This window comes from Rhipicephalus sanguineus, chromosome 1 (assembly GCF_013339695.2).
Source record: "Rhipicephalus sanguineus isolate Rsan-2018 chromosome 1, BIME_Rsan_1.4, whole genome shotgun sequence".
Lineage (NCBI taxonomy): Eukaryota > Metazoa > Arthropoda > Arachnida > Ixodida > Ixodidae > Rhipicephalus > Rhipicephalus sanguineus.
The window spans coordinates 262,982,291-262,994,445 of record NC_051176.1 but is presented as its reverse complement, the minus strand read 5'-3'; the positions used below and the strand labels follow the sequence as shown (position 1 = coordinate 262,994,445).

General features: G+C 45.9%; 1 protein-coding gene across 1 annotated transcript; it reads right to left on the bottom strand.

The window, feature by feature from the left end:
- Nucleotides 1-7,208: 7,208 nt before the first annotated feature.
- On the bottom strand, nucleotides 7,209-7,721 carry LOC119382687 (transcription factor SOX-3-like). The gene has a single exon (XM_037650498.1). It carries the CDS (start codon nucleotides 7,719-7,721, stop codon nucleotides 7,209-7,211), a length of 513 nt encoding a protein of 170 aa, XP_037506426.1.
- Nucleotides 7,722-12,155: the final 4,434 nt, after the last annotated feature.

The following is a 12,155-nucleotide window of genomic DNA, read 5'->3' as shown; positions in this document are numbered from 1 at the left end:
TAACCACGGTGATTGTTTCGTCCGGTGCTGGTATTTGTGAAGCATTTATGATAGCCAGGGCGATAGCAGCCTCCTCTGCCGTGCCGATGTCCAGAGTTTTAGGCGTAGCCGATACCGTTACAGAATCGGTATTGTCCACTACGACCAGACACATGGCCCGTTTCTTTGGATATCGGGCCACATCAGTGTAAAGGACTGGTGCGTTAGATGTGCCGTCACCTCCGACTCGCATTAGAGCTTGAAGGTGAAGGGTGAAGAAAGGTGACATGAGAAGTAGGTGCACGCAGTTCATAGCATTGTAAATCTTCGACGCCGTGCTTTTAACGCGATAGCGTTAAAGAGCTCGTACCGCAGAAATTCCGCCGTCAGCATCGGTGTCGACGCCGTTGGTTGTGAGCGAAAAATCATCATCTTGTCCGCGACCGAAAAATCGAAAAAGCTGCAAATAAAATAAATAATAAAAATGTTGGGTCCGAGTGAGAATCGAACCCACGCCGTCTGCGTGGCAAGCAGGTGTTCTACCACACAGCCACGCCTCTGCTTGGAGCTGAACTAAAAGTAACTTTCATGCTTCCCAAAAATACGCGTCCTGTATGCAGATGTCACAGTACGAGATGTAATATCGCAGTAATATTGCGTGATACAAGCGTACATTGCCATCGGTCATTGCCATGTCATTGCCATGTCAATATCATACCGACTTGGTGGTTTAAAAACAGCCACCCATTACAAAAAGCACACATATTACTGCGCGTATTCCCTTAAGACCACGTAGTGGGGTCATCGCAACCTCGAACAAGATTCTCGCGCATAACTGCTCCTGGTTTAAAACATGCTACCCATTACATAAGGCACACAATTTAGTGCACGCATTCTTCTAAACACTCGTAGTGTTCAAAGGGCGCACTAGGGGCAGGATATCGCTATCGCGTTCAACTCTTAAAGGCGAAGCTTAAGTGTCCCCCAATTTTTGTACACCTGGAGAAACGTAGCAACCAACTATGTAGATAAGCATTCATGTAGGCAGAGGAAAGCTCAATCGAAGGACCAAATAGTGATTATTATTATTATTATTATTATTATTATTATTATTATTATTATTATTATTATTATTATTATTATTATTATTAACATTTTTATTATTAGTAGTAGTAGCAGTACTAGTAGTATTAATCTTATAAAGTTGCCACATGCCCTGAATGTTGGATGCGCCAAAAGTCGCGTGGTTGTTGGTTGCGCATACTATAGAATGAGTTCGGGAAAAACTCATTTTAAAATCTAAAACTTTCAATAAAAGAAAATTGTCTAAATGCGAAGTGGTACCGAGAGACCACCGGATGGTTAAACTTAAGATAAATTAAAGAGAGCATTCATTGAACAGTCAAACACGGAAATAATTGAGAATAAAAGTCACAGTTACGCTTCAAGGGCGAAGCAATGAATGCGATAGCAACCAAAATGGAATGACACGCGAAGAACGGCAACCAGCTCGAAACTTGCGCGCTCTTCAAGCACAATGGACGCAGGAGAACACACACAGGTCGAGCGTGAACTAACAATAATCAAAGGTCGACACTTGCAGCACGCTGATCAAACACAAAGAAGGACGCACGAAAAGAACGCACAGGTATACACAGGATGAGTGCGAACTAACTGTCACAGTTGTTACTTCAACTAGCCCCTATACTTTGGCTCTTCTAGCTAGCAGCTCACTCCTTTCGCAAACGCGGCCGCTTCAGCGAGCGAAGGGACCTTCGTGCAGTCTATAAATTGAACGCAAACTTTGCTGTGAAAGCACAAGACGTAGTAACCTCGCCTTCAAGAGATAAGCGTGCCAGCACGGGCGACTACGCCCTATATGTCAAAGTACAAGTCGGAGGCGCTCATCCCAACTCCGGCGAATCACTAAAGAGCTTAATAATTGGGAACCGAATGAGCTAGGGGACCCAAGGAATTTGCGAGCCGCCAAGGTGCATGCGCAGAATGCAAGCCACTGTAAGTCTTGCGCTCGAGGTGTCCCAATACTTATGTCCCAAGACTGCAGCGCCCTCCACTGGGCGCCGAACAAAACCGGAGAGCGCGCGACCTCAACAGAAGAAAGATGGCGCTTGGTAGTGGCACGTGAAGCTACAGCTCGCGTTCCCTGCTGGCGTCGATTCTAGTCACTGACACATATTGCTCACATCCAGGTGAAGTATGCATTCTCAGACTCAAAAACGGTCATTTGAAATTTTGCTATGCGTCGAATTCATGCAACTGCCTACTGTATCCTACAATTCCTTCCACCCCTTAAACGAATAATCACTATTTTGTGGATTCCAGCGCATTCTGGATATCCCGGTAATACAGCCGCCCATGAGCAATCCCGAGCACTCGTCAACCGGGCAGTGAATGCTCTGCCTTCCTTTGGCAGAGCGTGGGAATGCCTACTCACCTATCATGAAAATATTTTACCTTACCGCAATTTCCGCATGATCTACCTACCAGCCCATAAATCGCTGTCCCAGGCTGAGCAAATCGTTTGGCGCCGACTCCGAACGGGCACCTGGATTTACCATTTCATCAATTTCCAAATTCATCATGGTGACGCCATACCCCATTGTCGTCTCTGCTCGAGTCCACGAGCCGACTTTAATCATGTGTGTCGTCATTGTCAAATGCCCCATTTGCGGGGGCTGAGAGACAGGAGAGATGGGAGGCTGTTTTTTGCAGCTCACGACCGGACGACCAGCTCCGGATCGTGTGCTGAGCGATGGGGGTCGCTGAACAGCAAGGACTTCAGGCCGCCTAGAGCAGCCCGAGGGCCTATCCTCTTCCTGTTCCCTGAACCCATCCCCACCTCCCTCACCTGAACCATTTAATGACGTTAATAAAGTTCTTATCCTCCCCTTCCAGCCGTCTCATTCCTTCCCTACTGTGCATAGGCCTACAAGAGCCAAAGTGTTCCCACAATCTCGCGCCACCACGAGCGACGTGACGCGCTTCTTTTTCCCTGGCCGACTGGCCACGAGTGGCGCGGCACTACAACCCAAAAATCGAAAACTAGCGTCGGTCGGCAGCGATACGACGCAAACGCAACGCGGGCAACGATGCAGCATAGCTCGCGTCTCGCATCATTTTAATTTCGCCTCGTGTGGCGTTCCGTGCGCTTGACCCAAACCCGCGTGCGTTTGTGTTCTGCCGCCAGTATTCTGGATAACGAATGGTGCATGGCGCAATTGTCTAAGGCCACGCGCTTCAAAAAATTTTTCTTCTGAGTAATTTTAATTTGACCTTCTTATGTATATATACATACATATACATCTCCGGGACATGACGGCGACGGCAACGGCGACGACGAAAATCCGATGAGAGAGTCCATATAATTGTTATCGCAATAAAAATATATAGGAACAGGAAGAGAGGCAAAAATTAGCGTATGGGCGCACAGTAAGATGTTTTCTGACACGTAGGCTTCCTGTTCGGGCTCCAAAACATTCATGAATATTTTGAGTTGATTTTACTAGTTCACTGCAACTAAAAGCCATCAAGCACCTTTTGACATCCACAACCTCATGGATCTCAGCTAGTTATGAACATAATGATGATCCTTTATTTGTGTGCGGAACTTTGCGCAAAGTGTGAACACAATTCCTCCTCATCTTCAAATATGTTTCCGCTATGCAGACTAGCCAACCGGGTTAATCCTGTATATCCTCCCTGTGTTCCCCTTACGACTTCTCTCAGTACATCTCCTTGTATACCAGTCCATCTATCTACGGCTATTTAATAACCTCGATGTTTACGGGCACCGCTGATTTTCGCAAGTGCTGGGACAAAACTGCTGATAAGTACCCTATGAAATTCATCGCCCCACGTCTAGCTAAGAAAATCCTCAATATAAATTTAAGCGTTTAACAAAAGAATGTCAAGTTCGGGTTCGCAGATACAAAACCAGTAGAGTATCAGTTTCTCATATTATGCTTTCACACGTCGGACGAATCGTACGCCCAATCTACCACTAATTATGATGATTTATAGCGCAATGGGTTCCTCACAAGTGCACTTCTATTGGTTGTCAAGGAAGCCCATAACGCCCCCATGATCCATTTCCTCAGTGTCTCACTAAAGTTCTTTCCCTCTCTCTGTCTCTCTTTCTCACTTACCGTATGTCATATAGCGTGGTGGGAGAGTGAAATAACGACCGAGCGTTACACAATGTGAATTACGTAGCTAAAGGGTCGTTTAAAGCTTCCAACCCATTACAAAGGGCTCAGCCATAAATAATTCTTGATCTTCATCAGCTATCGCATCAACAAAGTGCACATAATGCCTTACAGGTGTGTAGCTGGTACGTCCCTTCTCCGTAGAATGACGAGTAACGTCATGGTGGAAGCTTCGCAACTTCACAAAAATTATGGTTTATGGCGTAGCGGGTACCTTGCTAGTGTACTGGTATTAGTAGCCCCAAGCGAGTTTATAACGGGCTCTAGAAATGCCGCTCTTCCAGCTTTCACTTTGACTGTGCTGCGCTTTCTGCGCAGGCCTGGCGTTTTTTATCTCCACACGAGATAATTCTGAAGACTGGGGAGCTTTCGTAAATCGGAAAGTCCTAACATGTGGATCATTATTTGCTCATTATTATCATGGCGAAAACATAGACCGAACCAGGCATAGCCTTCTTTCATCAGCTTTCCTGTGGCAACGCAACGGGCTCTCAAATAACTAGTTTGACACAGAAACATGAGATTTTTACCGTGCCTAGCACCTATGTTTACATAAATTGTGGGTCGTATTCACCTAGCTACGCATTTATACTAGAGTTTCTTCTAAGTAAGTCATATCTTACTGTTATTGACGTCTGTCCCGTGACACTCGAGTTGCAGTAACTGCCAGGGGCGTAGCCAGGGGTGGGGGGTTCAACCCCCCCACCCGAAATTTTAAATACGAAGCATTTCTTAGCGAACCTCTGGCACTTTGAGCGTTTCTATCTACGTATCTATCTATCTATCTATCTATCTATCTATCTAGCCGCCTACGTCTGGGTGCTGTCATGATCACCCCCTTAACTTGGTGTAGACCGATTTTTGCATGGGAGGGTAAGAGTATTTGACGAATATGATTGCCGGGTCATGACATGAATAACGTTAAAATTCTGTCGCGTACGTCGTCAAACCCTTTCCACTAGACACGTGTGGAACATACCCGTTTACTACGGGCCGCGGTTTACGGGTATGCGCCACAGGGGATTGACAGTTTATATCTACCCAGGAACGGCGAGAACAGACATTGGTAACACAAACGCTAGAGCGTTAAGGAAAACCAACATCGGCAGCATTGACTCAACGAATGGAAAGAATAAAAATTAGGATCCCAACAGGAATCGAACCCAAGCATTCTGCGTGGCAATCAGGTATTCAACCACAGAGCCACGCCAGGTCTATACACTGGTTTGGAAAAACAGCCTACACAGGCGTAATATCAGTGCAACGTCAATTTTGGTTGGGGTGCTGGCTATCTAATTTTACAAGAAACCAATAAACAGTACATGATACTCCTACGATGTGTACTCCTACTATACAGGCGCCATATCAGATTAACGCCTGTAGTTCCAGTGTTGGCTCCGCTTTCATAGCAGTCTAATAAACATTACGTTTGTATTCCTATGATTCAGCAAGCTATATTGAAGCATTGCTCGACCCCGGAGGAATACATTAACGAAAGTTACATATGATATCCACATCACCGCACTGTAACGTGAACTTCGTCCACCAGAACGACGCAGTGTCCTTTTCATTTCTTACGAGGCTGGGCGATGGCCTCATGCTGACCGAGGATGATGCCAGATTGATTGACAGCCGCTTTGTAGACTAGGCTACGTAGGCCACATACGCCCAGGTAGTGTACGAATACGACAAACACCATCCACTGATGTTGGTCTACGTAGCACTATCCTGGCCTACTAGCCTCGACGGCCTATACCTCATCAACGCGAAAGGTGGCTTCAGGTTCCGACATGTCGCCGGCTCTGTCTACAGACAATTTGTCGACGATATGACCAAGGCATCCACGAATTCCAACAGCTCTACTATACCACATACTTCACTACACATGGACCTCTCGTCACCACGATCACGACCGGATCCCATAACAACTCATGACCTGATGGCAAGGGCGTCCGCAGAACTTATTGCAGGGGGGTGCAAAAAGGGGGGGGGGTGAGATCCAGCATTGACAGCTTTTTTTACACTGCCGTGACATGACCTGCAAGATTAATCAATAGTGTGCAACATGCGAAATTGGTTGGAAATAGAGAAGGCCGGGACCTCAGTGTGCTAATCAAGCTGTGTAGCTCATTGCTACCGGATAGAAAAATATTTTCCGAAATTCCAGGGAGGGGCAGCTGCCCCCCCTTGCACCCCCCTCCGGACGCCCATGGCTGCTGGTGCTCACTGATCACGGTGATGATGCCCTTGTTCAAGAACTGTCAAGAACTTCTTGCACACATGCGCACGTGTTCTTGAAACGTGCGTGCGTTCTCAGGACACGTATAAGCACTACATATCAGCTTACCGCTTCTGGTGTTGGTAATACCCACGTTGCCATTGGCAGCGTTACCCAACCGTAAACAACTGGTTATATAACACATATGCGGCTCTTCAACATATCTGTGTGCGTATAAAATTTATACAAATCTATAGCGTCATTTTGTAACGTGTCGCTCAGTAAAAAAAGTTACGCCACAGTCACCTACCCACCACATGCTTCGCATAACATCGACTCCCACGGTACGTGGGATCTGCCGAATTTTTTCAATTTTGCTTGCGTATATATACACGCACACATACATACGCACGCACGAACATACATAAAGTGTGGTTGACCCCCCCCCCCCCCCCCGAAAAAATTTCTGGCTACGCCCCTGGTAACTGCTTTTCTCAATGAATAAAGAACACGAAACAGCTGTTGGATCACCATAGTACTCTTTATAGCATCAATGAAGCTTATCAAACCCTTGGGCCAAACAGTATTCTAACGCTAACAAAAGTCACCATGCGGATGCTGCTTCCTTGCTGGGGTACCGATCGGCTGACGATGATGGCTGACCATAGCAAGCAGCACCGTCAATGGTGGCCAGGATCTCTAAAACTATGCCCTGGTTAAATGGCGAACTGCCCACCGACATATCGTCGACGCAGGCACAGGCGATGCTGTTCTTGCGGCAGAGGTCAACGGCGTAAGAAACGGTGTTTCACTTCCAGTGCACGATGCTCTACCGTGCGCAGACCAGTTTGCACGCCATTTGTAGAACATCGGCAGTGCAAATGGCGGCAGATGGCTCCTGCAACTCCCAGATGTCGCGACCCTGCAAAGCGGCCGCGAAAATTCAGCTGCAGTGCTTTCCTCCAGAGATGCCCCTCTTGCTCGTGCTCGTGCATCTTGCGCTGGCGGGCCCCGCGATGGACGTAGTCGGGGTATCTCCTTCGGTGGACGGCAGCAACTTCAGCCGCTTTGCGATGGTAGGATTTCTTGGCGGCGACGCTGAGGGAACGCCACAGCCAGCACATTCGCTGGTTGGCTTCATTCGCCTTATCAGCGGCCAGCGATCGCCTCTTCTCCTGAGCGAACTGCGTGAAGGCGTTTCGAGGCGGCGGAATGAGCGGCTGCCGCTGTTGGCAGTGCTGCATGTCTCGGCTCAACGATGGACCCGCCATGCCGGGATCGGAGCTCACGTCAGACATCGCCGTCGCCGCCTGCTGCTGCTGGTGTGCTGTCCGTAACAGACGACGCTGGAGACTCCGTCAGTACTTGCCGGTGGTTTGCTTTTGAAGCGACATTAGCCGCTGACGATGATGGCCGATTTTCACCGGGACACTCGATTACAGAGCAGAGCACGAGGTAAAAACCGCCCCGTTCGAACGACGAGCTTCTTCTTTTTCTACTTCTTTTCTCACTAGCTCTTGTCACATAGCCACCAGAGAGATTGAAGAAAATTCTATAGGTGGTAAAATAATGAATATAGAATTTATTTTCTGCTTCAAAGACTTGACAAAATGGATAATTTCAATGTCACACGTGAACAAAAATTAATTACAAAAGCGATATTATGATGTGAGAATTCTTGAGAGACCGATTGGCATGCTCGGATTGGCAGTTGATACACCCACCCTTTTATCGTTTGGAGCCAATCAGTTGGGTGCGGGCCGCAGTGTTATTCTGTCAACGCTACATAAATTCATTCAGGCAACTGGAAGGATACGCTGCTAGTGGTACCACCAGTTACATCCAATTCTTTGATCCCCTTCTTTATTTTTGCTAATTTGTTTTTATATTATGGTTTATCGAAAGCTTCTGCCCCTTTCACCTTTTTTTTTTCTTTAAGGAATGTTATTATAGTTCTTATCTAATTTCTCTCCTTTTTATTTTTTAGCCAGCGTTGTGTAAACAATTTACATTATAAAGTACAGTGTGGCCAATCCCCCTTGTGGGTATGTGCCAAGATCTAGGCGACAAGACAAGACAAGGAAAGAAGAAGGAAAGCAACAAATGAGGAAATGACAGCAAACAAGCATGTGGTAATGACAGCAAACGAATAATAAAGCACTAATAAGATTCTCGATAGCAGCCAAAATATCCCTGTAACTTTAGTCGACTCTCCAAGTTTCAAATAAAAAAAATTCGGCAGATCCCACGTACCGTGGGAGTCGATGTTATGCGAAGGATGCAGCCGGAAGGTGACTGTGGCGTATTTTTTTTTACTGAGCAAAACGTTAAAAAATGACGCTAAAGATCTGTATAAATATTATACGCACACATATATGCTGAAGAGCCGCATGTGTGTTATATAGCCAGTTGTTTACAGTTAGGTAATGCTGCCAACGGCAACGGGGGTATTACGAGATGGCGGTAACCTGATATGTACTGCTTATACTTGTCCCCTATGATGGAGAACGCATGCACGTTTAGCGAACCCGTGTGCATGTGTGGAAGAGGTTCTTGACAGTTCTTGAACAAGGTAAATATCACCGTGATCAGTGAGCACCAGCAGCTGGTCATGACTTGTTATCGGATCCGACTTGTTATCGGATCCGGTCGTGATAGCGGTGACGAGGGGTCCATGTGTAGTGAAGTATGAGGTATAGTACAGCTGTTGGAAATTGTGAATGCCTCGGTCATTTCGTCGACAAATTGTCTGTCGATATAGGCTGTCGAGGCTCGTAGGCCTGGATAGTGCGACGTAGACCAACATCAGTGGATGGCGCTTGTCGTATTCGTAGACTACCTGGGCGTATGTAGCCTACGTAGCGTACATAGACTGACAAAGCGGCTGTCAATCAATCTGGCATCATCGTCGGTGAGCATGAGGCCATCACCCAGCCTCGTAAGAAATGAACAGGACACTGCGTCGTTCTTGCGGACTAAGATCAGAATACGGTGCGATGATGTGAATATCATACGTAACTTTCGTTAACGTATTCCTCCAGGGTCGACCAACACTTCAATATAGCTTGCTGAATCATAGCATTACAAATGCAATGTTTATTAGACTGCTATAAAAGCGGAGCCAACACTTGAACCACCGATGTTAATCTGATATGACGCCTGTATCGCAGTAGTACACATCGTAGGAGTATCAAGTAGTGTTTATTGCTTTCTTGCAAAATTAGATCGCCAGCACCACAACCACAGTTGACGTTTCACCGGCTTTACGCCTGGATAGGCTGTTCTTCCGAACCAGTTTATAGACCTGGCGTGGCTCTCTGGTAGAATACCTGACTGCCACGCAGAATGCTTGGGTTCGATTCCTGCTGGGATCCTAATTTTCATTCTTTCCATTCGTCGGGTCAACGCTACCGATGTCGGTTTTTCTTAACGCTCTCGCATTTAAGTTACCAATATCTGTTCTCGCCGTTCCTGGGTAGATATAAAGTGTCAATCACCTGTGGCGCATACCCGTACACTGCGGCCCGTGGTAAACGGGTATGTGCCACACGTGTCTGGAGGAAAGGATTTGACGACGTACGCTACAGGATTTTCATGTTATTCATGTCATGACCCGACATTCATATTCGTCAAATCCTCTTACCCTCCCGTGCCAATTTTGGTCTACACCAAGCTAAGGTGGAGATCATGAGAACACCCAGATGTAGGCGGCTAGATAGATAGATAGATAGATAGATAGATAGATAGATAGATAGATAGATAGAAACGCTCAAAGTGCCAAACGTTCGCTAAGAAATGCTTCGCATTTAATAAAAAAACGGTATAGCTTCATTCCACGCCGAACATCCCCGCCATTCCGGACCCTCTCAAATGTACTAAAAAAAATTGAGCTCATTTAGTGCATTGAAAACAGTATATAATAATATCTGGGGTTTTACGTCCCAAAAGCATTGAAAACAGTGAATCGCTAGAATATTTCGTAGAGAAAAAATTTTTGGTCACGTGGGAGCCTTCGGAATTCGCAGATTGTCGTCTGAGTGTGGTTTGTCAGAAAAATTATTCTGGGAGTACCGTTTTTTGTTTCAATACGAAGTTTGGTTTATATATTAAGTAAAGGCGTTTTTGTAAAGTGCTCGAAGCTCAATAATATTAGTGCAATTTTTCTGCCATATACGCCTCCATAAATTTCCTCAAAATCTTCCATGTTTGCATTTTTTCCCTTATAATGTAGCGCTTGGTGTGAATATGTCAGTAAGGAATACTTACTCTACAGAAGGTATAGTTTACGTTAAAAATATTTTCAGACCACTTATGTTTCTAAATTTCAAGACAAAAATCACAAATTTGAGAAAATCGTCATTTTGGTCCACCTTGAGACGCAATTTACACCACGTTGTGCTCCAATCAAAAATCAGCTTTATGCCTCAAACAAAAGGAAATAAATAGTTCTTTTTATATTGGAAGTTTTATCATTACAATTATTGTTTTATGGAAGAAAATAATCTTCGGAATTCCCCATGGATAGATGAGTCGTGAAGAAAAGCAAGGGAGGTTGCTGAGGTTCAGACCGATTGGCTACACTTTGCTATGAAAGGCTACTGAAAGATGAGGAAGACAAGCTGAGACTTTGCACGTAGCCTGAACACAAGGAAGCGCTAGTTTATTTATCCCGCACAATTGGACATACAGGCTTATGCATTTCCCGAAGCCGAACCTGAACGTCGCACGAATAAATACTCTGGTATGAGAAATACTCTGGTATGTTACTGAATTCCGTCGCTTAATATTGATTTCGATAGGCCGGGTTTAGTGATTACGCAGTATGCCCATTTTTGCCGAAAGTTTAATAACTAATTTTACTCATATCTGCGCTGTTTTAGAAAGTGTTCCGGAAGTGCCGCTTAGAACTGCTCGATTGAAGTGTTCGTCTACTATTTTCTCTTGTGGCCTGGGCTCTGGATTTTAACCATTGGGGTGTGTTTGTCGCTTTTTGTCATGGCTTTGTAGTTTCGTTACAGATGGCCTTACTCGCAGTGCTATCTATCTATCTATCTATCTATCTATCTATCTATCTATCTATCTATCTATCTATCTATCTATCTATCTATCTATCTATCTATCTATCTATCTATCTATCTATCTATCTATCTATCTATCTATCTATCTATCTATCTATCTATCTATCTATCTATCTATCTATCTATCTATCTCCCAGCTTATTTCATCGCTGCCTGCTTACCACTGATTTGCTTGGAAAAACTTGGCCGGCGAAGGGCACGGGCCAAGTCTCTGCTTGACTCCGTAGCTAAATTCCCGGGAAAGGTGGCTCTCGTACATGCGGCGCTGTATGGCCGCTCCGACAGCTTTGCGGCCGTGGATGTTGATCTTCGCGGTCGCGTACTGAACCGAGCTTCCGTTAGGAAGGTGTCTGCCTCTGGTGAAGAGCTGGTAGTGATAGTTCCAGCGATGAAGGACCCTTCGCGTCCTGATATATTCACTCACTCCAGGGCTGCCGTCCGGGCCTTCGCTTCGGGGGTGATCTCAAGAGAGGCTGCCGCTATTCTCAGTTCGAGGAGTGTAGTAGGCTTTCACACAATTGCCTGGTTCCCGGCCCACATGGGCTCAGGGTTTCATCCAAGAGTTCCTAACGTCAACGAACTTCCCAATAACCCTGCGCTAGAAATCACGTGCTGCGGATGTCCGGGCGGATCCGGAGGCGGGTTCACGGAGAG

Excerpts from the sequence above, each read along its gene's own strand:
- LOC119382687 (XM_037650498.1), bottom strand. The coding sequence starts at position 7,721 with ATGTCTGACGTGAGCTCCGATCCCGGCATGGCGGGTCCATCGTTGAGC.